This window comes from Manis javanica, chromosome 12 (assembly GCF_040802235.1).
Source record: "Manis javanica isolate MJ-LG chromosome 12, MJ_LKY, whole genome shotgun sequence".
NCBI lineage: Eukaryota > Metazoa > Chordata > Mammalia > Pholidota > Manidae > Manis > Manis javanica.
This window is the reverse complement of record NC_133167.1, coordinates 40,129,700-40,157,143: the sequence shown is the minus strand read 5'-3', so window position 1 is coordinate 40,157,143 and position 27,444 is coordinate 40,129,700. Positions and strand designations below refer to the sequence as shown.

General features: G+C 43.0%; 2 protein-coding genes across 6 annotated transcripts in view; one reads left to right on the top strand and one right to left on the bottom strand.

Annotated features, from left to right (window-relative positions):
- Positions 1-27,444, top strand: part of LOC140845020 (uncharacterized protein C2orf66-like) — an 80,283-nt gene that overhangs the window by 24,241 nt on the left and 28,598 nt on the right. The gene's annotated exons all lie outside the window — the stretch shown is intronic.
- On the bottom strand, positions 152-25,925 carry LOC140845019 (coiled-coil domain-containing protein 150-like). The gene is given in 13 exon segments (XM_073218474.1): positions 152-207; positions 210-267; positions 556-675; positions 2,632-2,718; positions 3,418-3,579; positions 3,670-3,738; positions 4,166-4,360; positions 17,873-17,999; positions 18,909-19,078; positions 19,869-19,962; positions 21,040-21,209; positions 22,051-22,179; positions 25,599-25,925. Coding segments are annotated over 13 exon segments (1,764 nt in total).

Sequence of the window (27,444 nt, the reverse complement as noted above, 5' to 3'; positions counted from 1 at the left end):
TCCATAAAAGGATAAACTCAGGTCCAAAATGTTCAGCCCGCATCAAAGATTTCATGTCCTGATGACTCTGGAAACAGGCCAGCCCTAGTCGCTGGGCTCAAGGCATCAGTGTGGTGTAACTGCACATGAATAAGCTTCTCTGTCACGGGCGTCACTTTCTCTGTAGTTCAGAATGATACTTTTTGGGCACATGTCTAAGATTCTGTTATTTTCCCATTGATGTAAAACAGACTGGCTGGACATGATGTCTTGCCTTTTATCTGGGTTCTGTTGGAAAGAAAATATAACAGTGCTCAAACTGTCTGCAGAGCAGAGGACTTATTGTGTCTTAATGAGTATCACCTGTTTATCAAGGTGGGTGGATCTAAACCAGACAGTTTGGGAGAGGTGGAACTTTCAAGAAGGAAATTTAGTTCACTGGTTTTCCTAGGAGAAGTGAAAAGAAACCTAAAGATAAGTGGAGAGAAGCTAGATGAAAGAAGAACTTCCGTAGTTAGAAATATGAGAAGGAACAAATCCAAACACGGCTTAAGCCAGCCAGGCCTCCGTGCGCACCTCTCCCAGCCACCTGTCCTCCCGGGGCAGCCTCTGCAGCCGGTTTTCTGTCAGCTCGTGTTGTAGGCCGTGGAACCTGCACTTAAACCAGCGGTGAGCTTGTTCCAGGTTTGCTGTGATCTGAACATATAAACGTTATCATTAAAAATTACAACAAACAAACACTTGAAAGTTTTTTGTGTAGCTGTTAGATATGTAAAAGACCCAAATTCTGACTGCAAGGTCTTTGCAGCTTACTTGTGTAATACACATCCTAACAGATGAGGGAGCGAGTTCTGAGTGTGAAGTTAAGAATGCATGCAAGCTTGGCGTTTTTCACGCATTTGTTACTATTTCCTGGATGGGAGGTAAGGAAGGACGGGACCCAGGAGAAAAATAAGAATGGAAGTGTAAGATGGCATTGAAAATCAATGTGGCAGTTCAAGCTGTATTTTGAATTTTGAGTTCTGTTCTCTAAGACTAAATATGTCTCCAAAGTCCCTAAACTGTAGAGGCTAGATTTTTCTCTTGTGCTTTATGAAAGCAAGAGAATGATCTAGTGAAACTGGGCCAGGTGACTAAAAGTAGTATTCTTTTTATATCCTTTATCATTAAAATATTTTACATTTTTTGCTTAGGAGCTAAACTTCCCAGTTATCTTTTTTAGATTTGAAAATACTCCCTCTGTTATTCGACCTTTGAAGGTGATCTGGAATCAGTATTCATTAATTTGACAAATATTTATTAAGGGCCTTTTTCTGCCTGCCACTTTTCTAAGTACTTGGGATACTCTGGTATTCTGAAGGTAGAGCCTACAGGATTTTATTTTATACAAATGTTGCTTAAAAACATCTCCAGAACATATCCTTTAGAATAAAAAGTAAAATGACTGGTTTTCCCCCTTTGACTATTTGTTTCGTGGATAGCATTTTCACTTTCTGATTCTGAATTCTGAGAGAGCGACATATTTCTTTCTTTCTTTCCTGGGAGAAGGCAAGTACCCTGCAGAGAGCAGGGACATCCTCTGGCTTCTTTACTCTATGTCTTCAACACCTACTGTGGTATCTGCCATAAAATAGTCCTCAATAAATATGTACCACTGTGTATTTATATTAGCCAGGTCACAGTGTGGGTACAAAATAGCAAGGTAAGAAAACAGAGCTGCACTTGTCATCTGCCTCAGAAAGCCAGAAAGCTAAAATATTTACCAGATATGTCTGTGCATCCTGATGACAGTGACGCTCCCACCCCCTCAGTCACACCCTCTCTTTCTCCAGCACTCTACCAGGGGTGGCAGGAAAGATGCTTGGAACGGCATTGTATACCACGTCCCCTCTCGTATGGTGAATGAGAGGGGAGGTAACATTTATTGAAACTTATTCTGAGCCACTATGCAGAATAACAGTAATAGGTATTAATTTCCTGACTTCTATGGATATGGAAACTGGTTAAAGTAAATATAACTTAAGGACACAGTAAGTGTCACAGTTGGCATTCACGTTCATGTTTGTCAGAGCCCATATTCCTTTTCACATACCATCCTGACAGTCACATTGTCATGTGATTTAATGGCTATAAAAGGGCTGAATCATGATCGACTGACAGCAAAGGCAATGTGACACTTTAAGCTTAAGAACCTGTTTTCTAATCTGGAAAATGAGGGGTGGTTGTGGTAGACTAGTGATTTCAAATGTTCTTTCCAGCTCTAATCTATGATTTTAAACAGAACAGAGAAAGCAGATTCAGAAATTAATAGGGCCTACTTTACACTTCTAGTTATTGATTGAACAAAGAGCTTCCACTTTTATTTTTCATATCAAATGATGCACTGAAATCCACAAACATGGTGGTCTTCCCTTCTTATATTTAGTGGTAGGAATTTGGGCTTCAGGGTTAACCTTTCAGCATTCTCATCAGGACACGGAATCTTAATCTAAAAATTACTTGTTCTTTATAACAGATTATACTTGGTATGTTACTGGTGCTTGTATTCCTGGCAACTATATTAATGATGGATTCTACACTGACCTGTGTATTTCAAGGTCATTGTGGCTGAGGAAGTTCATCTAAGTCTTTATGCCCCTGGGTCTGGCTTACCTGTTCTGATTCCATACTGGCCTCTTTCAGTTTATTCTCTGTTGCCTCTTTATATTTCTTCAGGTATCTGACAGTTTGTTCCAATTCCTGAAAACATGACACAAAAATCTTTACAACCTCCCAATGTAACATATGCAACAAAAAGCTTCCATATTGTATAAGTGGGCAGGGAAATTATGAAAGTATGATGGGGTACTTTCTTACTTCAGGCGCTACCAGAATACAAGATAAAACCTATTATCAGTTTAACCTACCGTGTACATAGGTGCATGACTACAGATTTTGATTTATGGATTCTCCTGAGAAAAAGTGACTAACATCTCCTTCCAGAATTGGAGGGATAGTTTTCATTGAAGACATTCTCTGGTGGAAGGCAGGAAAGAGCTTGGTCTCTTTAATTCCCTTTTCAGTGATATAATGTCATGCTTTGCATTAGATTGGGAATAGCTAAAAACCCTAGCAGCAGCAGGATCTGACCCACAGGGAAGGGCCAAGGAGGACAAATTTCCTGAAAGACAACGACAGTCAGTGCAGAAGTCTTGCTTAGTAACAAGTATTTTGCATATGTGCATTTAAAATGAATATTTTTAAGTCGACAACAGAGAGCTTGTGTGCTCTTCAAAGCTATAGGCTTCTTCCTAGATAACTATGATTCTAAGGACTTAGCTAAGATGAAAGTTCACATTTGTTTTCTTCCACAGAATCTAGAAAATGTAGGTGCTCTAACGCTGAGCTCGGGCATACATTGCATGATAATCTTCAGGCTGAAACGTCGGAAGCCTTTACCTGGCACCGATTCTCCAGTTCTTGCCTTATGTTCCGCTCTGCCTCAAGGCGCAGCTCTTGCTGTTTATTCTCTGTTGACATATTATACTGGCTCCTGGCCAACAGCTGCACCTCTTTCTGTAGGCTAGCCATTTCAGATACAAATTTCTGGATACTCAGTGACTGGTAGGGCACAAAGGAGGAGGTAGTTGTTAAACCTGTCCACGTTTGGGATTTTATGTGAATGGTAAATAGTTTGTGGAAATCATCTACCTGTTCATAGTTTTTTTTCTGATATTGATCCTTAATTAGCTCCATTTGCCTCAATTCTGTTTCTATTTGCTGAAAGTAAATATGGAAACAACAAAGACAGATGATCAGTGGAAAGACTGGCTTGCTCTTTTCACCTACAGGCTGACAGAGAACCTCGGAAGGCCCAGACATCAGCTCCTGCTGGGCTCTCCCTCCTGTCTGCCCTCTGACCCCAAAAGAGCAGGTTCCTGCGCAGTCCTGGGGAGACACAGATGGGCAGCCAGAATGCGACTCAGGCAGCTAATACGGAACCAAACGTGGGCGTGGCCGGTGCCTCTGCTGGGGAGAGAGGGTGCCCCAAGGCAAGCCGCTCCGTCCGTCCCGGTGCAGCCAAGGCTCCCAGGGAACACGTGGCGCCGGCAGTGCTCTGGGCCGACTTCCCCGGGGCACCACCCCCTGGCTGCCTCCCTGTCAGATCCTAGGGAAGTGTGGGGAGATTTTGCGTTTCTCATACAACCTTCATTCTCTCAATATTCTGAGCATTATTCGCCCTAGCCGACAAGTGGAGCTGAATTTGGTCCTTTTGATTCTTTATTTTCTCGTTGTTGCTGTTCAGTGTCTTTTCCAGCTCAGTAAGTTTCTGCCGCAGCTCTCGGTTGGTCCGGGATATTTCCGCTGATCTGATGTTGGCTTCGTCGAGGGCTTTCTTGAGCTGTAGAACCAGAAGGAAAGTTAGAACATTTTGATCTTCCATTCAGCGAGAGAAGTTTATGTATGTTTAGCTTTATCCTTGTATTTTGTTGCCTTTGGACATTTTAAAAAGGAGGGTAAATACAGCAGTAACAATGATGTCTGATAAAGTATATTTGTGGAATAACAAAGTGATTTTTGCAATTTTTCACATTAAAAAACACAACCTTTCTCAGAACAGATAAACAATGTAAATATATGTTCATCATCTGGTTTTTAAGAGTGTGGCTGCAGAGTCAGACCAGAGTTCAAATCTCAGCTTCCCCTACTAGCCAAGCAATTTTGGATAATCAGCTTCCCTAAGGCTCAGGCTCATCCCTGGAAAAGTGAGGGCAGAGCCTCCCTCATGAGGTTCAGGTACCAGGTATATGAGATGAAGCAGAGAAGCATGCGGGGCCTGGGACACGGTCCCTGCTCAGTGCTCGTCACTGTGCCTTAAGCCTCTCTCTCTGTCATTTGTGACCTCCCGTGTGCAGAAGTGAAAATAAGTCATGTGGTAGTTTATAATACTTGCCGGTTATTGACTATCATTACATGTATTTTTATGTTTTTGTTTTAAAGATTTTAATAACTTACCTAGTGAAAAAATAGCATAGTAATTGCTATTAAAAAAAACAAGACAGCAGGCCCCTAATGGAGTCACCTATGCGAAGCCCTACATCACCAAACTGACCTGCCTTAGGGTTCCGGTTTTCCCAGACATGTAATCCTAAACCACTCCATCAGGAGGTGCCCGAGGAGCACGGGCTGCGCGAAGGAAGGTAACCCTGTGTAACCAACCTGCTTTTGTCTAGTCTAGCTTCCTTGTTCCCACCACTCCTTTCTACCTGTAACAGCCTTTCACTTTGTACACCTCCTCAGAGTTCATTTCTATCTGCTAGATTGGCAAATTTGAATGAACTTTCACTCAAACAACTCTTAATAGATAAACTGAGGCATATTAAAACTTTTAAGTCTGGTGTCAGGAGGGAACTAAAGGCGGCTCCTGATGGCCCTCGCCTGGCAAAGAACCCACTGGCCCCTGAGCGCCCTGCTTCCTCCATTCCGCTAGAGGTCATGGCGTGTGTCCCTCGAGAATCTGTGGCTTTGTGTTATGAACTTTCAGTTGGAGCATTTCTTTCTCCAGATTGGGTCTAGAAACTAGCTGGAGTTGGACTGGTTCCTGGGACAGACTGGGTCTCTCTTAGGCTGGACTGGGTCCCCTATGAAGCCTTAGGTGAAGAGAAGTTTGCTTGTTCACCTTAAAACAGAGATAATTTCGAATTACAGTGGCCACAGTGGGGAACTTTTAACCTTGATAAGCTTATCCATTTATGAGGTGCTCTAGAGAAAAAAGGGTCTCAGCTGAGCACTCGCTGTAAGGAGTAGAGGGAAACCTATTTTTCCTCCTCTAGTTTCTGGTGTCCAGGATGAGACTTGCTTGGATATCCCACTGGCTCCAGAGCCTACAGATAGGATCCTGAGAAAACCGGCAGAAGCCAGCAAAGGGCTCACTAGAATCAGCTCTCCCAGGCCTCTGTCTGTGGCGGCTGGTGAAGGGAGGGATGTGAGATTTCATGTCGTTTCTTCCTTTCCAAATTCTTACAGAACTGTCAGAAACACCTGTAAGAATTAGATCTTGGAACTGTGACTCGGGAATTTGCTTTTGGGGACCTGCTGGTGGTTGATCCTCTCCCTCCCGGGAAAAGCGACTGCCTTCATGTTTGTCTCATTTTGTGTCCTGAGAAGTGTGTGAGGTCTGCGGCCCCACTACCATGGCTGAAGAGAACACAGGCTGTAGTGCACTTGTGGCTAGCGCTCTACTCGCTGTTCTCAGCTCTCGGGGGAATTGTCTTTGTTTTCTTTTGGAGTAGCTCTGGATCTTGGGAGGAAAGGATTTTTGGCACCCTCTTTGGGGGTATCTCTTGTGTCCATAGGGTTTTCAGTACTGCCCAGGAATATTTACTGTTTGTCCCAGCTGAATCCTGGCAAGACACTTGACAGGATTTTTTTGTTTTTTTAAGTAGCTGTGTGGTCAAACTGGTAGGGTCAGAAGTTAGGGAAATTGGACCCTGATATTCAGAACCTGATAAGAACTTTGCAAAGACCTTTTGCTCTAAGCTAAAATGAAACTATGTATCAAGAGGGAAAGAAAAACATTCTGAAGCTTTTGTGGGAGGATGCACTAAACATCCCCAAGACACACAGCTCTCAATCTAGAACATAGGAATTTTTTTATTTCTATCTTAGTTGAAGATCTTCTTCCTGCTATAAAGAGGCAAATTGAAAATAGTGTAGTTGGATGGGTGGGTCAGACTCAAACAAGAATTACCAGGAGGCACAAACAGATCTTAGAGGTTTTGTTTTAAAATTTTAGCCATGAGACAGATAACAGCACTAAGAAATTCATAGTTTAAAAGGAATTGGTTTACCTGCTTAGATGGCTTCCCTTGGCAGACCCCTGCTGCTCTGGCTAGGAGTAAGTGCAAAGGACGCTACAATCAGGAACCTTTCCTTAACATTTGAAGATATTGCAGAATCTGCTGCTAAAGCAATAGCTGCCCAAGAAAAATCCCTAGATGCTCTGGCCAAAATTTCTTGATAATAGACTAGCCCTTGGTCCTCTTTTAGCTGAGCAAGGAGGTTACGTTATGGCCAACACCACTTACTGTACTTGGGTTGATACTTTTGGGGGAGATTGAGACTCAGCTATATAAGCCAACTGGCTCATTCAGTGATCTTAACAAAGTAATTCCTTCCAAGAGGTCTTTCTTTCAGTTACTTGATTTTGATAGATTTGGGCCTTGAGGATCATGACTCTGAAGTACACTCCAGACATGGGGAATTATCCTGCTTACGGTAATCATAGGAGTCTCCCTAGTGAGCTATTATATTCTCTTAACAGCTTTAAATGCACATTCACAGCTGTTAAGCGGCAAGCAAATTTTTAATACGTCTCAGTTTATCTTTTGACATTACTTGGTTCACTTTACAGTTTCCCTCTTCCTCATGTGTACCCACTTAGTTTTAGGAAGAAGCAGCAGTTGAGAAGGGGGAAGATGAGAAGGTGGTATTCTCTAGGGCTGGTAGTGTTTAACATATCAAAGAAGTAAAAATTATGTGTACCTTTTCTCTCTATAGTTCATTCCTGTCACATATTTCCTAATTTAACCCTCAAAACAAACCTGTAAAAAAGGTGTGACTATTACAATTTTTTGATTGGGGAAACTGACACGCAGAAGTCCTGCCATCTGCACAGATAATGATCGCACAGCTAACAGGAGGCAAGCTGGGACCCTTGAGCAGGGTACTGAGCACTGGCCCCTGCTGCTGAGTCCTCTCCGATGTCACGTTCTTAGTCTTCACTGGGCCTTGCTAGAAGGGTTTAAGTATTCGAAGTATTCTGAACAGCTGTCTGATTAAAGGTACCTTTATTTTCAGTGCACCTTTTTGTTTCCCACAGAATTTGCTTTTTATAACACTTTAAATATTTACATACTGCTTTGCAATTCACAAAGCACTATACAAATAGTTGAATTTGACTTGGTGAATGGTCTCTGTAAACTGCATTGCTAAATGCCATCAACTTTGGCAAAATACAGATCAGCCACCCCAACCAATATCTGGAATTATTTTAATTCCTTCTTCCCCTTTGTTCATGATACATTTAGTGTCTGATGATTTTTCTACCGGCTTTTTTAATTTAGTTCTTTATTTTCAACAGAATGGCTTTGACTGGCCCTAATAATCTAAAACCTAACTAGTCTAGTTTTCTTGAGCCATGCCTTCAGTTTCTGTCTGTTCTTGCCTACTCTCCAATGCGATCAGACTCACCTTCCTAAGGACTTACACCACACCACCCCTTTCCCAGGCACTTACAGAGCTCCAGTTTTACCTAACAGTTCATACCCAACATTCTGGTAGTCAAGGCCATCTACCAGCTTGTCCCATCTAAGCCGACCACTCTTTCTCAGATATTTCCTAAAGTCTCTGCTCTGATAGAGACAAGCCCTTCTCGTTTGCTTGCATGTCTTGTTCATATTTGTACTGAAGCTTTGTCCTTTCACACACAGTGTCCCAGCCCTGTCAGTTCTGCTAGTGTCATCCAGTACTTTGGTTCGGCATCCCTTCTCCTTCTATCACCCAACCAGCCTAAAACAAACCTTCCCTTACTTCAAATTCCTACAAAATTGTACACAGCCTCTAACTACCCAAGAAAGGTCCTCTGATGTTTTCCCTATTTGTCTTATGTTGAGTAGAGATCACAATTAAACAAAGGTCATTTAGCACACACGAGAGCGTGGACTGTATCTTCTGCTGCTTTGCATGTGCCTCTCAGAAGGCAGATGCATGATGGATGTTAAGTGACTTGAGGAAACGGGTGATTTGGTATCTATCAGAAGGCAGTCTCCTTATTCCTCTATCTCCACTCAGTTGTCCCTCTCTGATGGAAAAGCTCTCATCGGAACAGTCCCAGTCTGGGCAGAGAATTGTATATCAGAAATTGGTTTCTTTTGTGTGTTGATTTACAAACGACACTGAGATGACTTGATTGCAACTGCCTTGCCGGTCAAAGGGGGATTAGAAGACCGAAAGAACAACTCTGGCCATTCTTGGAAACCTTATGTAAGAATGAATTACCATGAGAATGGCCATCTTCAAGGCCGAAAAGCCATTTTCTGAGTAGGTGACTCAGGAAAGGAGGAACTGGTTAAGGCTTGATAAACGGGTGTTGAAGAACTAGGTTATCATATACACCGGGTTGTGGGCGGCTGCGACCCTTGGTCAGCTAATCATGCATACCGAGTTGTGGGCGGTTGCCACTCTGGTCAGCTTATCTTGCTGAAGCTCCCTAACATTTGAGGAGTGGTCTTATCTTGCTTTTGCTTAACCCCCAGGATGTGGCACAAGCCAGAAATTATGGAAAATTACTATGAGTAAATGCTTTTTGAAAATGCCATATAAACCCCTGGCTTTGAGTGCTCTGGGTCCTTGTTGAAACCCGCTGCACCGGGCAGACACTTGGACCCCAACTAGCTGGAAATAAACCTCGCTGCGTGACTTGCATTATCGTGAGTGTCTTCTGTCTATTTGAGAGGTGGTCGACTCCGGACCCTAACATTTTGAGGGCTCGTACAGAATTGCTAGATCCCTCCTCAGGGAGACAGACGATCCCCCGATACCGAGGTGTACTCAGAAGCCGTGGCAGGAGGTTTGGCCACCTCCAAGAGGGGAGGACTGAAACAGGTTCTCGACCGGAGAGTCTGAAACAGGCCTCTGCCCTGTCTCAATTGAGAAATCTCACGGAAAGGAAGGAGCGGGTAACGACCCTGGAGGCTCCACTACTGGAAGTCGCGGGAGACGTCCCCGACGAGGCGGTGCCTGAACGACGTCCTTAGTGGACGCCGTTTGGACAGCTAGGTAAGGATCCTGAGGGTTGTGTGATTGAGACGGCGCCTGTGGATGTGGTGTGGCTGACCGGCCGGTGGGTGTTAGAAAACTCGGTTTGAATTTGTATGTTTGCTGGCTTTGTGTCCCTTGTCTTTTTCTGGCTTCTTTTTGTAATAATAATGTGACAGGCTCAAGTAACACCTAAAACCCTGCTCCTGAGCCACTTCCCTGAGATCCGCACCAAGGCTCACAATTATGGCATGGAAATAAAGAAAGGTAAGTTTGATACCCTCTGCTCTAAAGAATGGCCTACTTTGAAGGTGGGCTGGCCACCCCAGGGGACCTTTTCCCTGGACATTATTAAGAGAGTCTGAGGTGTTATCAGCCGGCCCGAATTACAGGGCCACCCAGACCAATACCCCTATATTTTGTTGTGGCAGGCTTTGGTGGAAAGTCCTCCCTCCTGGCTAAAGCCATTTGTCTCCGAGAAGCCGGAGGAACCCCCCTCGAGTACTGGCCATCTCTCAGGCTCCCAACCACCTGACTGCACCCACTCTTACGGCCCGTTCGAAACTCCCGGGGGACCCATCCAAGAAACCCATCTTACAGGCAGGGTCAGACCTGTACCCCTCCCTGATAGACCTAGATCTTGAAGAAGACCCCCTCCATACATGCCTGTGGCGCCGCTCCAACCTGAGGCGGCCACCCCTCCCTAGCCCCCTCACTCGCCCGCCTCCCCGTCAGCCCTCCCAGCCCCAACCCAGGGACCAGTGCGGGGATTAAGGCCCCGCAGGCACAGGGAAGAGACCTCAGAAGAGGAACCGTCCTCCTCCACCTCAGCCAGGGCCCCCGTTCTCCCCGTACGGGCCCTGGGAGGTACTGGCCCAGGTGGGGAACGATCTTACCAGTATTGGCCCTTTTCAAGTAGTGATCTGTATAACTGGAAGGCTCATAACCCCCCTTTTTCTGAAGATCCAAGGGGTCTAACGGACTTGAGTCTGTCATGCATACACATAACCCCACCTGGGACGATTGTCAGCAGCTCCTTAAGACCTTGTTCACTACTGAAGAACGTGAGCGAATCCTCACGGAGACCAGAAAGAATGTCCCCGGCGACAATGGACAGCCGACAACCTTGCCGGACCTGATGGACGAGCGCTTCCCCCTGAATAGACCGGATTGGGACTTTGGGAACGCAGAAGGTAGGGAGCGTCTCCGAGTCTACCGCCAGACTCTTATGGCAGGTCTCTGAGCGGCGGCACGCTGCCCCACCAATTTGGCTAAGGTAACAGCTGTAATGCCAGGGAAAAGTGAAAGCCCAGCCATATTTTTAGAATGCCTCTATGATGCTTATAGACAGTACACCCCTCTAGACCCCCTGGCAGAGGAGAATCAGTCAGCTATAATTATGTCCTTTATAAACCAAGCTGCCCCAGATATTAGGAAAAAATTATATAAGCAAGAAGGATTGGGGGAAATGACCATTCGAGATCTGATAGAAGTGGCAGAGAGGGTTTTCAACACTTGAGAGGCCCCGGAAGAAAGAGAGGATAGGATCAGAAAAGAAAATCAGGAGTAGAAGGAAAGAATTAGGATAGAAGAGAGCACCTGGGTAGGGAAAGCAGAAGGCAGCATAAGGAGATGGCAGGAATCCTGCTGGCAGGGGTACAAGGCACAGCCTGGGGAAGACCAGGTCCAACCGGACCGGCCCGACCTTGGAAACCGCAGCGCAGGCTAGATAGGGGACAATGTGCATTCTGCAAAGAATATGGACATTGGAAGAGGGAATGCCCCAAGTGCCAGGCCAGACCAGACAAGACGCTCAGGTTTTGCTGGCAGGAATGGACAGTGACTAGGGGAGATGGGACTCGGGTCCCCTCCCCAAGTCTTGGGTAACTGTGTATGTAGAGGGGAAACCAATGGGATTCATGGTAGACACAGGAGCCCAGTACTCAGTTTTAAACAAGCCTACAGAGATCCTGTCTCAGAAAACCAGCCTGGTGCAAGGGGCAACTGGGTCCAAAGTTTATTGATGGACCAGTAAGCGCCAGGTGGACTTGGGCCACAATCAAATGACCCACTCCTTCCCGGTTATCCCTAAATGCCTGGCCCCCTTGTTAGGGCGTGATCTCCTAACCAAGGTCCGGGCCTGTATCCACTTTGAGCCGGACAGCATCAAAGTGATGGACGGCCAAGGACAGCCCCTTCATGTCCTGACCCTGTCCCTCGCGGATGAGCGTCGCCTGTTTGCCATGCATGGCACCTCTCCCCCTACAGAGTGGCCCCATGAGTTGGATTACTGGCTTAGAATGTACCGTCAGGCATGGGCAGAAATAGCGGGTGTGGGTCTGGCAGCCCACCGAGCACCAGCAGTGGTCGAAAGTCAAAGCCTCGGCCCAGCCTATTTGGGTCCGACAATACTCCATGTCCACTGAGGCGCGAAAGGGGATTGCCCCACACATTAACTGCCTCTTAGAAGCTGGGATACTGAAACCCTGCCACTCCGCCTGAAACACCCCACTTCTTCCCGTTAAGAAACCAGGGGGAAAAGATTACAGGCCAGTCCAGGACTTGAGGGAAGTAAATAAGAGAACCGAGGACATCCACCCCACAGTCCCCAACCCTTACACCTTACTAAGTCACTTGCCCCCTTCACATGTTTGGTACACCACCCTAGACCTAAAGGATGTTTTTTTTAGCATAGCCCTGGCACCCAGCAGCCAAAACATTTTTGCCTTTGAATGGCATGATGACAACACGGGAACCCATGGACAGTTGACTTGGACTAGACTGCCACAAGGCTTCAAAAACTCTCCAACCCTGTTTAATGAAGCCTTAAATCAGGACCTGGACTCGTTTCGCCAGAGCCATGATTCAGTTACACTCCTGCAATACGTAGATGACTTGCTTCTGGCAGCCCCCACCGAGGCTAAATGCCGACAGGCCACTGGAGACCTCCTCCAGGAACTAGGACAATTGGGCTATCGAGCCAGTGCAAAGAAGGCTCAAATATGCAGGCAGACAGTCACTTACCTAGGATATGAATTAAGCGAAGGAACCAGATGGCTAATAAAGGCCATGAAAGAGACTATTCTTAGGCTTCCAGTCCCGACCTCAGTCCGAGAGGTCTGCGAGTTTCTAGGGACGGCAGGCTACTGCCGACTATGGGTTTTGGGGTATGCTGAGAAAGCAGGGCCCCTGTATGAAGTAATCAAAGATAAGGCCCCCTGGGCCTGGGGGCCAAATCAACAAAAGGCCTTTGACGAACTCAAGGCTGCCCTCTTAAAGGCACCAGCCCTGGCGTTACCAGACCCCCTAAAATCCTTCACCCTCTTTGTCGATGAGAGGAAGGGGATAGCAAAAGGAGTGCTAATGCAGCACCTGGGGCCATGGAAGCGTCCGGTTGCCTATTTATCCAAAAAACTTGATCCAGTTGCAGGAGGATGGCCCCCATGTCTAAGGATCATCGCCGCAGTGGCCCTAATGGTAAAAGACGCAGACAAACTCACCTTTGGGCAGCATCTAAAGGTGGTAACTCCTCATGCAATCGAGGGAGTCCTGAAGCACCCCCCTGGTAAGTGGATGACTAATACCCGCCTGACCCATTACCAGGGACTCCTGTTGGATGCACCCCAGATCATCTATGCCAAACCTGCTGTTCTAAATCCAGCCACCCTTCTGCTGACCCCAGATCTAGAGGTCCCCCTGCATGAATGCCAAGAAATCCTGGCAGAGATCACTCAGGTGCGCCCTGACCTCCAGGACATGGCCCTTCACAACAGTGAGTTGGTATGGTACACTGGCAGAAGCAGCTTCATCATGGACGGGATGCGAAGGGCAGGTGTGGCAGTAGTGGACCAAGATGGGAATGTCATCTGGAGTGCCTCGCTTCCCCCGGGGACCTCAGCCCAAAAAGTTGAACTGATTGCGCAGGCAGAGGTGCTAGAATGAGCTGAAGAGAGATGGGTGGCTGTCTACACCGATAGCCGCTATGCTTTCGGCACTGTCCATGTGCATGAAGCCATCTACCGGGAGAGGGGCTTTGTTACAGCAGAAGGAAAGAACTACACAATCTCCCAGAGGTACAGAGGTTGCTAGCAGCTGTGCAAAAGCCCTGGGCAGTTGCAGTGGTTCACATCCCTGGACACCAGTCTGCCCGAACCTCGGAAGCTGAGGGAAACTGGTGAGTAGATGAGGCCGCAAAAAAGGCGGCAATAGCTTCACCAGCTTTGGCACTCGCCCTGCCAGCACTGGAGCTTCCGCGCCTGTCCCCGCGACCTGATTACACCCCAGAAGATCTCCAGTGGATCCAAAACCACCACTGCCCAGAGCTTGATCAACATGGGTGGCATCGAGACCCAGAAGGAAGACTAATACTGCCAGCAAAACTAGGACTGTTCCTCCTTTCCAACCTGCACCAAGCCACCCATTTAGGAAAGAGAAAGTTGCTGACAGTTCTCGAGTCCACCCGCCTTAAGCTCCCACAACAAGCCGTCCAGATCCAGGAAATCGTGGACCGATGTGTTGGGTGCCAGGCTATGAGACCCAGTAGGAAGGGACCCCTACACACAGGAACAAGGGTATGGGGGAGGGGGCCGGGACGGAGCTGGGAGGTAGATTTTACTGAAGTAAAGCCTGGGAAGTATGGGTATAAGTACTTGCTAGTATTTGTTGATATTTTGTCAGGCTGGGTAGAAGCCTTCCCCATGAAACGAGAGACTGCCCAGGTTGTTGCTAAGGCATTACTAGAAGAAATCATACCCCAATATGGGGTCCCTGAGGTTTTAGGGTCTGATAATGGTCCGGCTTTCATCAGTAAAATCCTAAAAGGACTGGCCCAAGCGGTGGGGACTAATTGGAATTTACATTGTGAATATAATCCCCAGAGCTCAGGGCAAGTAGAAAGAATGAATTGGGCCCTGAAAGAGACCTTATCTAAATTAGCCATTGAGACTGGTGGGGACTGGGTGACCCTCCTACCCTGTGCTATCTTCTGGGTTCGGAACTCCTCTTATGTGCACAGATTGACTCTCTTCGAAATTCTATATGGGAGACCACCCCCCATTATTGTCCGTGCCTTGCCGGACCAAGACCCTAATGTAACCCCAAATTATCTAGCCAGTTTGAAGGCCCTGCAGAAAGTCTAACATGAGATTTGGCCCTTGGTGCGCTCTTTGTATGAGACAAGAGACACACCGAACCCAGAACATGGCATCGCCCCAGGGGATTGGGTATGGGTAAAGAGGCACAGGACCCAAACCTTAGAAAAAAGATGGAAAGGTCCTTACGTAGTTGTTCTGGTTACCCCAACTGCCTTAAAGGTTGATGGCGTTGGACCTTGGGTCCACCACTCCCACGTGCGCTGAGCCACCCAGCCAGAGCAAAGACAAGCCAGAGAGTGGACCGTGCGGTGGCACCATGATAACCCCCTGAAACTACAGATCTCGAGACCTCGAGAACACCCCGAACCTCCCGCCCAGCCTGATGATGAAGTGGCTACTAGTCCTGACCCCACTCAACAACTGGAAAGAAAACCATGCAGAGACCAACCCTCATCGACCTTATAAGCAGACATGGATCCCGATGGATGGAAAAACTGGTAAAACCCTCAATGAAACCTCCAGCACGGCCCCACTAAACACCTGGTTCCCTGACTTGTACTTGAACGTAGACAAGGTAGCAGACATTGAAGGAATGAAAGGGGGAAGCTGGCGTAAAGTGCGCAGCGCCGGATCTCTGTAAGTCGAAATGGGTTTTATGCATGTCTTGGGTTTCGGGAAGGACCAGAGGGGCTTCAGTGTGGAGGAGCTGAGTCCCTTTACTGTGCACAATGGAGTTGTGTTACCACCAATGATGGAGAGCAAAAATGGCAAGTAACCCCGCTCCTCAGCACTCTCTCATTTATTAAGCCATGCACCCGAACTCGGTACAATTCTAACTGCAATCTAGTAAAGCTCCAGTTTACAGAAGAAGGGAAAAGAGACAAGCGATGGCTATCAGGGTTAACTTGGGGCCTACTTCTCTATCAGAAACCTATGTTTGGAACTCTTCTCCAGATCAAATTGAGAACCAAGGTGATAGTCACAGCTCCTGTGGGTCCAAATCTAGTGTTAGCTTCTCCCGCCCTCCGCCCAAATCAGGTATTGGTAATGAGTCCAATAAGTCCAAATCAGGCCTCCTCCCGCCCCTACTAAAAGCCCAGATAACAAGAACACCCCAAAAAAGGTAACAAAACCCCAGACTCTTATCCACAATACAGTGCTGGTGGGAGGTGTGGTTGTGAGCACCTCTAATCACCTAATCACTTCTCCTTTGCTCGCCATGCTGGGCCTTATGGCTGGGCTCATCTCCATAGGAGGTACCTCTGTGACCCCCCTGGCACCTGCTGTGCAGGCTGCCGAGGACCCCCTATGGAAACTGATGCACGCTATGTATGAGACCCTTAATGCTACCAGCCGTGACTTCACAGCCTCCTGCTGGCTGTGTTATGATATAAAGCCTCCATTTTATGAAGCCATAGGTCTAACTGCCACTTATAATGTATTAACTAGTGTGAATCCCTCTCAGTGTTCATGGGGAGACCGTAAAATAGGCTTAACTCTACAGCATATAAGCGGTAAAGGGACCTGCCTGGGGAAAGTGCCACAGGATAAACAAAGTTTATGCACTTCCATAAATGCCGCCCCTAGTTGGAATAACATAAAGTGGCTAACCCCAGGAAGTGATGGATGGTGGATATGTTCCATGACTGGCCTCACCCCGTGCCTCTCATCCTCAGTCCTTAATGCTTCTAAAGAGTTCTGTATCCTAGTGACTGTGATACCCCGCATCCTCTACCACTCCAAGAAAGCATATATTCACATTGGAGTAAAGACACACGAGCCTAAGAGATAAGAGAGAGCCCATCACTGCTGTAACCATTGCTACTCTATTCAGTTTAGGACTAGCTGGGGCCGGAACTGGCATAGCCTCTCTGGCCACTCAACAAGCAGGTATGACATCCCCAAGAGCAGCCATAGATGAAGATATAGAGAGAGAATAGAGACCTCCATTAGTCATTTAGAAAAATCTCTCACCTCCCTATCCGAAGTCGTACTCTAAAATAGAAGAGGGCTTGATTTATTGTTCCTCCAACAAGGGGGAATATGTGCTGCGCTAGGAGAAGAATGCTGTTTTTACGCTGATCATACAGGAGTAGTAAAAAAATCCATGGCTAAAGTAAGAGAAGGATTAACCAAAAGAAAGAGAGAAAGAGAAGCACAACAAAACTGGCTTGAAGCATGGCTTAATAGGTCTCCCTGGTTTATCACCCTAGTTTCTACCCTAGTTGGCCCATTAATTTTACTTATATTCATTTTAACTTTTGGCCCCTGCATTCTAAACAAACTTATTAATTCTGTAAAAGACCGTGTTAATACCGTCCAACTCCTGTTCTTGAGACAACAATACGAAAAGTTGCCCGCTCCTGTGGGCCCCTACGACTGCCCTGCCCTACAAATGAGCAGGATTCCTCATTGTAACAACAGAAAGGGGGGAATGTAAGAATGAATTAGCATGAGAATGGCCATCTTCAAGGCCGAAAAGCCATTTTCTGAGTATGTGACTCAGGAAAGGAGGAACTGGGTAAGGCTTGCTTGATAAACAGGTGTTGAAAAACAAATTAATCATAGACACAGGGTTGTGGGCGGCTGCGACCCTGGTCAGCTAATCGTGCATAGCGAGTTGTGGGCAGTTGCCACTCTGGTCAGCTTCTCTTGCTGAACCACCCTAACATTTGAGGAGTGGTCTTATCTTGCTTTTGCTTAACCCCCAGGATGTGGCACTAGCCCAAAATTATGGAAAATTACTGTGAGTAAGTACTTTTTGAAAAAGCCATATAAACCCCTGGCTTTGAGTGCTCTGGGTCCTTGTTGAAACCCGCTGCGCCGGGCAGACACTTGGACCCCAGCTAGCTGGAAATAAACCTCGCTGTGTGACTTGCATTATCGTGAGTGTCTTCTGTCTATTTGAGAGGTGGTCGACTCCGGACCCTAACACTTAGAGCCGATTCTCCTCTTAAAGGCCTTGACCTAAGAAGAAACCTTTTTGTCCCCTGACGCCATACCTCACTTGTCTCCCGCTGCACTGCTTTCTTTGCAGTTTCTCTCTCTGTTTGAAATTGCTTTTTTAGAGCTTCTATGCATTCAGCGTGAAATTCTGCTTCCATTTTGGACTCTTCTGTCATCCGTTCTCTGTTTTGAAAAAGACAGATGATAGATCACTTTAGAAATCATCTTAGGAGGTAAGAAATACCTGGAGGGGAATTTGCAACTGTCCAAAGGTGTGTGATTTACAAATGAGATCAATTACCAGGTAAACCACACTGATCTGGAGCTCATAACAAAAGGAAAAAAAAAAACATTTACCTGTAGCATTAAAAACAAAAAGTCATTCAATATAAAAGGATCCAACCAAACCAGTGAAATACATACTCTTGTACTCTTGTCTTAAACCAATATTGAATAGTCTTGAGCAACATCTGGCCAGATCTCAAATATGAAAAATACCTTCTGTGCTTTAGCTTACACTTGTCTCCCATATCAATAATGTTCACTACCTGAAAGGAATAAAGATCTATGTGCACAGTGCATTTCCCTTGGTTTTAATTAATAACATTTTCATGGAAAGTTATTAATATCTAAGTCATATTTACCTAGACACAGTTTAAGACAAGGCTTTGGTAGCTGGACCTGAACTTGATGGGTTTGCTCTAACTAACCTCAGGCCAAAACTGAAAACAATTACTGTTTTAGCATTTGCTTAGATGGAGTCACCCACTCCTGGACAAGTTATTGTGCTGTTATTCCTTTTCCAAATCATACTTTTAAAGGACGCATAAGGATTTGACGGAGGAGGCTTGGCAGGAACAGTCCTTCCTGTCAAAAGCAGCGAGCTGAGGGGAGGGCTGACGAGGGGATCCATTTGACCACACGCCAGCCAGCCGGCGTCTGCTGTGCTCGGTCCTGCCTGTTCTTACCATGGCTCTTTGCTGGGGTATCATCTCAAAGTAGGAGACAAGGGTTTTCTGGTTTATGTGAATGAGCCAAACTTACTCCCCCTGAGGCTCTTCCCTACTTTCTCTGTGACTACACTGCCCTTACTTGAACGTTTCCAAACTGCGTCGCTCCAGTTCTTTGTTTTCCAGTTTCTGTTGAACATTGTCAAGCTTTGTCTGCAGGTGATTATTTGTCTGGAGAGCTTGCCCCAGGCTCATCGCCAGTTTCCTGTTGTCTTCTGTAGCTACATCTAGAGCTTTCTGTAGAGTCTTCATCTGAAAGAAGTGTTTTTAATTCCACAATAATAGATGCAAGAAGTTCATAACATCATATATTCACTCCTTACACTTTATTATCAGGTGGAAACAATAATTGGAACAGGAACCAGAGGTTCCAGATGCCTAGAATATGTATGTGGGAACTTATTACAGACATTGCTTAGGAAACTCTTAGAACGAATGGGAAGGGTAATGTTCCATTAGATCACTAGAGAGCTTTGGAAAATAGTCAACTTAATTTATCCTAAGTTTAAAATTTTAGACTAGTTGAATCCCCCCCTCCTGATCCTATGACCTTCTGGTCTTGCTGCCTAGAGAGATAAGAACTGACAACTTGTATATCCTTGTATATCCTTCCAGAAAAAGCTTATTTATATGAACTACCCATGTTTTGTATATGTGCCTATATACAGCTGTATATTCATGTGTGTGTGTGTGTGTATACATGTGAGCACACACAGGTGTGTGTCTTATTAATAGTGGGATCACTCTAGCTACTACTGCCTGAGATAAAAGTTAATCTCTAAGCCCTTTACCTTCTACAATCATTTATGCATTAATAAATGAAAATAATGTGGACCATATAAGACACAGAGAACTAGGCATAACTGTGAAACTCACTATAAGACCGCAGGTGCATTTCCCACTTGTAATTATGTCACTGTCCAAAGCACAGATTTGAATAGGAAGGAAATTTACCAATTGTTTTTTTCCATTTTTCTAAAATACAAGAGGACAATTAAATAAATAAATAAATAAAAATTATCTATAAAACCCTGACCCATACCTCACTGTTGTGCTGGGCATCCACAACAAGCATTCTCGCCTGCCACTGGTCCACTTCTGCTTCTAGTTTTTGCACCCTCTGTTGATTTAGAGCCCTAAAATTGGAAAACACAGAATAGGTAACTATAGAAAAGAACCACCCGGGAATAATACTGTTGGGACCTACAGGGCACTCTTCTTACAAGAAGCCCGCGTAGCATATGGAGTAGGCTACAGATGCTCAGAGTATCTGAGAGTTGACAGGTGACAATCAGCAGCCTCGGCTTCATATTAAGAAACTGAGGCTTCTGTGGATTAAAATTTGTCCCATCTGTAATTTAATTTGCCTTGGTACATTAAACTATCAATATGTGTTAACAACTAACCCATGGGCTGGTAATTTTATTGTGCTGTGTGTGTGTGTGTGTGTATCCCTAGTACAAAAATGTATCACCTCTGGATGGATTGTCTTGCTGTCTTTGCTTCTAGAAACAACAGCTACCGAGAATTTTACTATGAATGGTAAATCTTTTTAATAACCATCACTTTGTTTTTTTAAGCTCAGATACACACAATATGTAAAAAATAAAGCAGCACAATGAAGTATATAAAACTCACTTGTACGCCCATAGCATAGAGGTAACATGTACCACTAAGACACTACAATTTATTTTAGAGGTTTTCCTAAATTCAGACCATTTGTTCATTAACCTAAAAGGGAAACTTTTATGTAACTTTGAAACATTCCAAGTAGTCTACCTATAAAACATGGCTAGCAGTTGTTCTCAGCATGTTCTAAAATAATTATTAATCTTTAAATAGGACACTGATAAATGGATAATTAATTCAAACCTAAGTAGGCACTTAGCTTCAATTATCCTGACAATTACTATTCTGTAGCCCTAAAGGGAGGTTTAAATGGTATAGAATACAGCAAGGGTATTACAGCAACGTATCACATGAATTTCTAGAATACATACTCTTTTATATCACTACAAAATATGAGAATTTTGAATTTCAGAAATCAGGGTTATTTCTAGTTCTGTATTTTCCCTAATTTGCTAGTTCTTTTAACACCATGAGTTTTTCACAAAGGAAGCTCTATAAAGTGACTTTGTTTCTTGATGGCACCGTGCTCCTTCCTATGCACTAGAAAATCACAAGTACAAAGACAGAAAAATAATCTCCCGTACCTTTCTTTCTTGAGGCCTGCAATCTCTGAGTCCCTCAGCCCAAGCTCTATTTGTACTTTTTCCAGAGCAGCTTGCATCTTACTGTGAGAAGTCAGCATGGTCTCCAACATGAGTGCAACTTTGCAGTTGTCTTCTTTAGCCTCTGCCAATTGCTGCTGAAAGTTTCCCACCTAACAGATAATGAGACAAGACAAAAATATTTGATGCTTTCTGGTTACTCTGCTGCTGCTCAGTCCCCTTACTTCCAGGGAAGAGCATGGAAACCAGCCATATTAGAATGCTCCAAGGAATAAAGTACATTTTTATTTTGTTTATGTTATTGTGTCTTTGAGAAAAAGACAACTAGACCCCTTATCCTATGGATCCTATGGAGACTGAGCAGGGCTTTCCAACAACTGTCAGAGTCCCAGCACATATTGGAACTGGAGACTTCAGGATCGACAACTTCTGGGGTCTAACGGTGGTCCCATGTTGGCCTGCGCTGGGCCTGCTCAGCTCTCTTATGACAGGGGGCAAGAACAAATCACATGTGGAACTCATCAATTCTTTTAGAAAAAAATAAAGTAGAAGCTGCTGAAGAATGATGTAACTCACAACCCTCTTCAGAGATGGAAAATATAGTAGCTGCTGTCAAGGACAAGTTGGGCTGTGACCTCTGTTCCCATCAAGCAAATACACTGTTAACTAGAAAGCATTTAGTGATTTAACAATATGAAATCATAGCAGTTTTATATCATGTTAATAAGACATAAGTAGGCAGAAGTTGTTATTACCTAGGTCAGATGTGTTTCAACAGAAAAATTTGGACTTTTGATGATTTTGAGACAGGAATTTAAAAAATTGGAATTAAGTTATATATTTTTAAGGGAAGTATTTTAAAGGTCTTCTAAAGTTTCCTTTACCAATCCTCATTTTTTTCTTAGTAAAGTAACAAGAAATGATTATGTCTTGCAAAAGATTTCATAAGAGCCTCATCTCAGTAAGAGACTTCAAAGAGGATTGATGCCTTGCCTTCTTATTCTCCCCGTCCTCCAAAGCCTCGAGGTCTCCTTTCAACTTCTGAGTCTCTCTCGGGGCTATAACACGACACTTCATTGTTTGTGAGAGCTCCTCCTCATTCTTTTCAAGAATGGATTTCTCCTTGGTAGAAAAAAAGGAATGGTAACTTTTCCAAAAGCATAATAAGATGCAGCAATTTAGAAATCAAACTTAAAATGTTTAAATATTCTTACTATAAATAAGAACCAGCATTATTCATTGTTTTCCCTTTAAAGAAAACTACAAAGCAAAAAAAAACCTGAATAAACATGGACAAGCCTTATATATGGTTTGTGATGATCCAAGTACAGAATAAGGGGTAAAGGAGATAAGACTATGAAGCTAAGATGTAAAATTACAGAGAAATATGATCATGGAATTTGAAAAATTTAATGTAAGTGCATGAATAGAATAAAAGCAAAGATGATTAAGTACTAAATAGTATCACAGAAGAATGAACCCTTATTAGAAGAATTAGATATTTATATCTCAAAACACTTGCTGTATCTACACAATCATTTCAGGTGATCTTCATACTAAACATCACTCTTTTAAAAAATTTTATTTTGAAATAATTATAGACCTACAGGATGTTGCAAAAAAAAGTGCAGACTCCCATGTACTCTTTGCCCTGCCTCTGATGAGTGATGTTTTATATTGCTGTAGTTCAACACCAAAACCAGGAAATTGACTTTGGTTCATTATTGTTAGTTAGATTAGTGGACTATAGACCTTACTCAGTTTTCACCATTTTTTAACCTCTGTTCATCTGTGTGTGTGCCCATGTGCATAGCTTTATGAACATTATTATGTGAATGCCACCACAGTCAAGATACAGAACCATTCCATCACCACAAAAGATTTCACTTGTGGTATTTCTTTGTATTCACATCTCCCCAAACCCATCCCCTGGCCACCGTTTTCTATTTCTATATAGAATTTAATATAATGTTATTTAATACAACTGATTTTTGTATAGGTAATACATTCACATTATTCTGTAACAGCTTTACTGGGGTATAATTGACATAAAATAAGCTGTGTATAGTTACAGTGTATATTCCATGTGTATAAACTCTTGAAACCATCGTCAAAACACTGAACATCTCCATCATCCCAAAAGTTCCCTTATGCCTCCTTGTAATCTCTCCCTTCTCTCCTCCTGTTCCTACATCTCTACCCAAAGCAACAACCGATCTGTGTTTCCTATCACAATAAATTAGTTTTTGTTTTCTAGAATTTTATATAAATGTAATCGTATGTACTTTTTTGAGTGGCTTTTTTCATTCAGCATAATTATTTTGAGATTCATTCAATCTTCTGTGTTTATCAATAGTTCATTCCTTTCTGTTGCTGAATAGTATTTTATTATGGGGATATGCCACAATTTACTTATCCATTCATCTGCTGGACACTTGAATTATTTCCAGTTTTAAGCTATTACAAACAAATATGCTGTGAAAAGTTGTGTACAAGTTTCTGTGCAGGCGTATGCTTTCATTATCTTTGGTAGATACTTAGGAGTGGAATGGCTGGGTCATACTGTAGTGGTTATGTTTCACTTTTAAAGAAACTACCAACCTATTTCCCAAGTGTTTGCATTACATTACCTTCCTTTTAGCAGTGTATGAGGCTTCCAGTTGTTCTACATCCTCACTAACACTTGGTATGACCAGCTTTTCAATTTACACATTCTAATAGGTATGGAGGCATATCTCATTGTGGTTTTAATTTGCATTTCCCTAACGACTAGTGTTTAACATCTTTTCAAGTCCTTATTTACCGCCCAAATTTATCTTTTTGGTGGGATGCCTGTTCAAATATTTTGCCATTCTTTTTCTTGGATTTTCCTAGTGAGTTTTGAGAATTTTTCATATTTTGGAGGCAAGTCCTTTATCAGATAGGTGATTTGCAAACATTTTCTTCCAGTGTATAGTTTATCTTCTGATTATCTTACCAATATCTTTGAAAAGCGCAGCTGTTAATTTATCATCTTTTTCCTTTATGACATTATGCTTTTGATGTCAACGCTTAAGAAATCTGCACAATTTAAGGTCACAAAGATTTCCTCCTGTTTTCTTCTAAACATTTTACAGTTTTGGGTTTTACATTTAGGGCTCTGATCAATTTTGAGTTAATTTTTATATACTGTGTGAGGTATAGATCAAAGGATTTTTGTTTGCTTTTGCATATGCCTACCCAGTTGCTCCAGCACTGTGTGCTGAAAAGGCCATCCTTTTTCTGCTTTCACTTTTGTTGAAAATGAAATGTTCATAAAGTTATTTTGAGTAGAAAGCACAGTTCACATTACACTTAAGGTACATAAGAGTGAAGTGTAAAATCTCCCAAACACTGAGTTTCCTTATGCAAAACTAAGTTTTTAAAAAAATGTAAATTGATTTTATATAAAATCAATGTATTGTGAATTAGGTATCTGCGCATTACAAGTGTATACATTCTTTCTCTTCTACCCCTTTGGAACACAAACAGTAAAATTCTACATGTACTCTTCTGCATCTTGTTTTAAACTATACATACACACATATGTATTGTATATATGTCTTTCAGCAGTATTCCAAACCATAGATACACAATGATTTATTTGGCCAGTGTCTTATTGATGGAATCTTGGTTGTTTCCAGTGTTTTGCTGCTACCGAACATGGTTACGAGTAACCTTGTAAACATGTCACATGTACAAGCTAGTGTATCTGTAGGTAAGAGTCCTAGAAGTACAATTGTGGGGGAAAGTAATAAATATTGCCAAATTGCCCTTCAGAGGAAGTTGTACCATTTTATACTCCCAACAGCAAAAAAGAATGTTTTCCCCACACTTTCCTCAAGGTTATTACACTTCTTTAAAACTTTTCACCTGTAACACTTAAAATACTTTTTCTGTGAGGATCCAAAAATAGTACACAAGCTGCCAATATGTAGGTTCTAAAAACCTATTTGATTTTGTTTTAGAAAGGTACAAAAAGCAGACTGTATTTTATAACCTTCTTATAAACACAATTTTACTAGTGTTTATAAGGCCACTAGCAAAAAATGTTCACAGAAATGTTCTAGTCAACTGTAGAAGACAAGCTATAGTACTTTCTATTTTTATGTATCAAACAAAGATGGATGCTCTAAAAAGTTTTCTTTGGAAAATACTGTCCATGTTCAAGTTTTTAGGGCTTTAAAGTATTTCTCTCTTAAAATCAGACTTTCTCTAAATATTTTACTGCAGATATTAAGGTTAGGTAGATACCTTTAAATTTAAAAAAAATTAAAAACCTGAATGGTTACTGTTGAGGCAAATCTGGTATTTCTATGTCCAAAATAAAAATGAATTATGTGATAGCCAGAATACTGGTTTCAATCTACCTCGTCAGTTTTTCCTATTTGTGAAGAACCTGATTTCTTTATTGTTACTCATACCTCCAAACATTATCTTTCTGGGTTGTTATTGTTACTACTTTGCTTCATTGTGTTGTAAGTTGGAATTCCCTTACCATTTAATTTGTGGTCTTCACTTACCGAATTCACTTTAAGAAAATTTGGCGACTCATCATTTATTAATGGTCTTGAAGCAAGACTGTCTATTTTACCTTCCAGCCTTCCCTCCATAGTTTTAATAGCATTGAAAAGAGTCTTTAGAGAGATTCCAGAGTCTCCAATCTCCTGAGAAGATCTCCTCAAAGTCCGGGTCGGCGCACAGGTCACATGGCGTGTGGAGTTGGGAGTGACACTGGGCAGTGCAGCGGAGGCAGCTCCTTCCTTCCCAGTGTTCGCGTGGGGCTGATAGCTTTCAGGCGGCCTGGAAAGTGCAGGCCTCTCCGGAGACTTACTTCTTCTGGGCAGCATCACCAATTAGAAACAGTAAGATCAACTCAAGTAGAATTGTTTTCGAGTTCCCCTTTTACTAGGAGAAACAACACAATGTGCTAAATGAAACCGCAGTGGAAAATATGCTTGGAAATGTATTCCTTTGCTTTTAGAATGAAGAAATCGCACTGTAAAATATGTCCTAGTGAAGAAACACACTTTGAATCAAACTCCCTGTAGAAGAGCCTATCTCACAAAGGCCCGGTTTACCAGCATGCTCAGGGGTAGAACCCTAACAGGATTCTGTGTGAAGTCACAATATGGTTCCTTGGTTACCAGGGCTTTATGAGCACAGAGTTACAGATACAAAAGGCGCACATGCTTATGCTGAATGTTAAAGATTTAAAAAATGATGATTTCATACATGGTAAATTTATAAGACACTGAAGTGAATCTCTTTACATAACACATTCCTGGGTTATTTTCTTCACTAAATGTTGTGTATATGCGTTTTGTCTTTCTTTACTCATTTACTAAAATGCTACGTGACCTGCAGAAGGTTTTCAGCTTCCTTGGCCACATACTGACAAGTAATCACCTTCACTACTAACAGCTCTTTCAGGTGAGCTGTTGCAGGTGTGTCTTGGCGGCACTGAGTTCTGAGTTAGTCTTTTTATGTTGTTAAAATTTTAAAGATTAAGCAAAATTGGTTATTTACTTAATTAGGAATATTTCTCTCTTTCCAAAATATGGCTTGTTTGTATTGATTTTTTTTTAAGTATGGACAGTTATGTTCATTATATGAAAAATTACTTCATTTAAAATCACTTAGAACACTTTCACAAAACTGTATAAAAGATCAACATATTCTGTTTTTGCTCACCATGTATTTTACATAGTAATGTACATTTCTCTGTCTCTTAACAGTAAATTGCTGAAGATTACTTAACAATTTCCACTTCCACTGGCTGTTGGTGTGATCGCTTTTGGGTCAGCACATTTATACAGGGTTCCATGCTTTGTCTTCATTCCTCTTTTACTCCGTGCATTATGCAACTTCATGTAAATTGGATTTAAGGAATGCTAAAGATGATTTAAGCCTTTAGAGTCAGTAATAAGATGAACACATCATCAATGTGGACAGCAAGATCCTTTGGAGAAGACAAGTCTATTTTTACAGTATTGAAAATAGGAAATTAGTTTTGTAATGCTTGAGGAAAGTAGTTGAAGCATGGTTTTGTTTCGTGGTGTGTCATCTGTGTACTAGTCATTTTTGAAAAATTAGTAAAAGGATATAGTGGCCACTGTCTTTGAGGATTCCTCTTTCACATCAACGAATCTGCTGACTGGCCATGGCAGTGATCTTCTACACAGTCAGTAAATGTGGCAGTTTGTAATCTCCCCTCAGGCATTCTGCTTATTTCATAAAAATTTCTTCTGAAAAGTGGTTACTTTGTATTTGCTATTTCAGTATACATACTGAGAAATCAGTCTTAAAGACTGATGAAATTTGCAACTTTTGGTTTCTCACAAATGAAATAGCCTAAAGAGTCTGGTC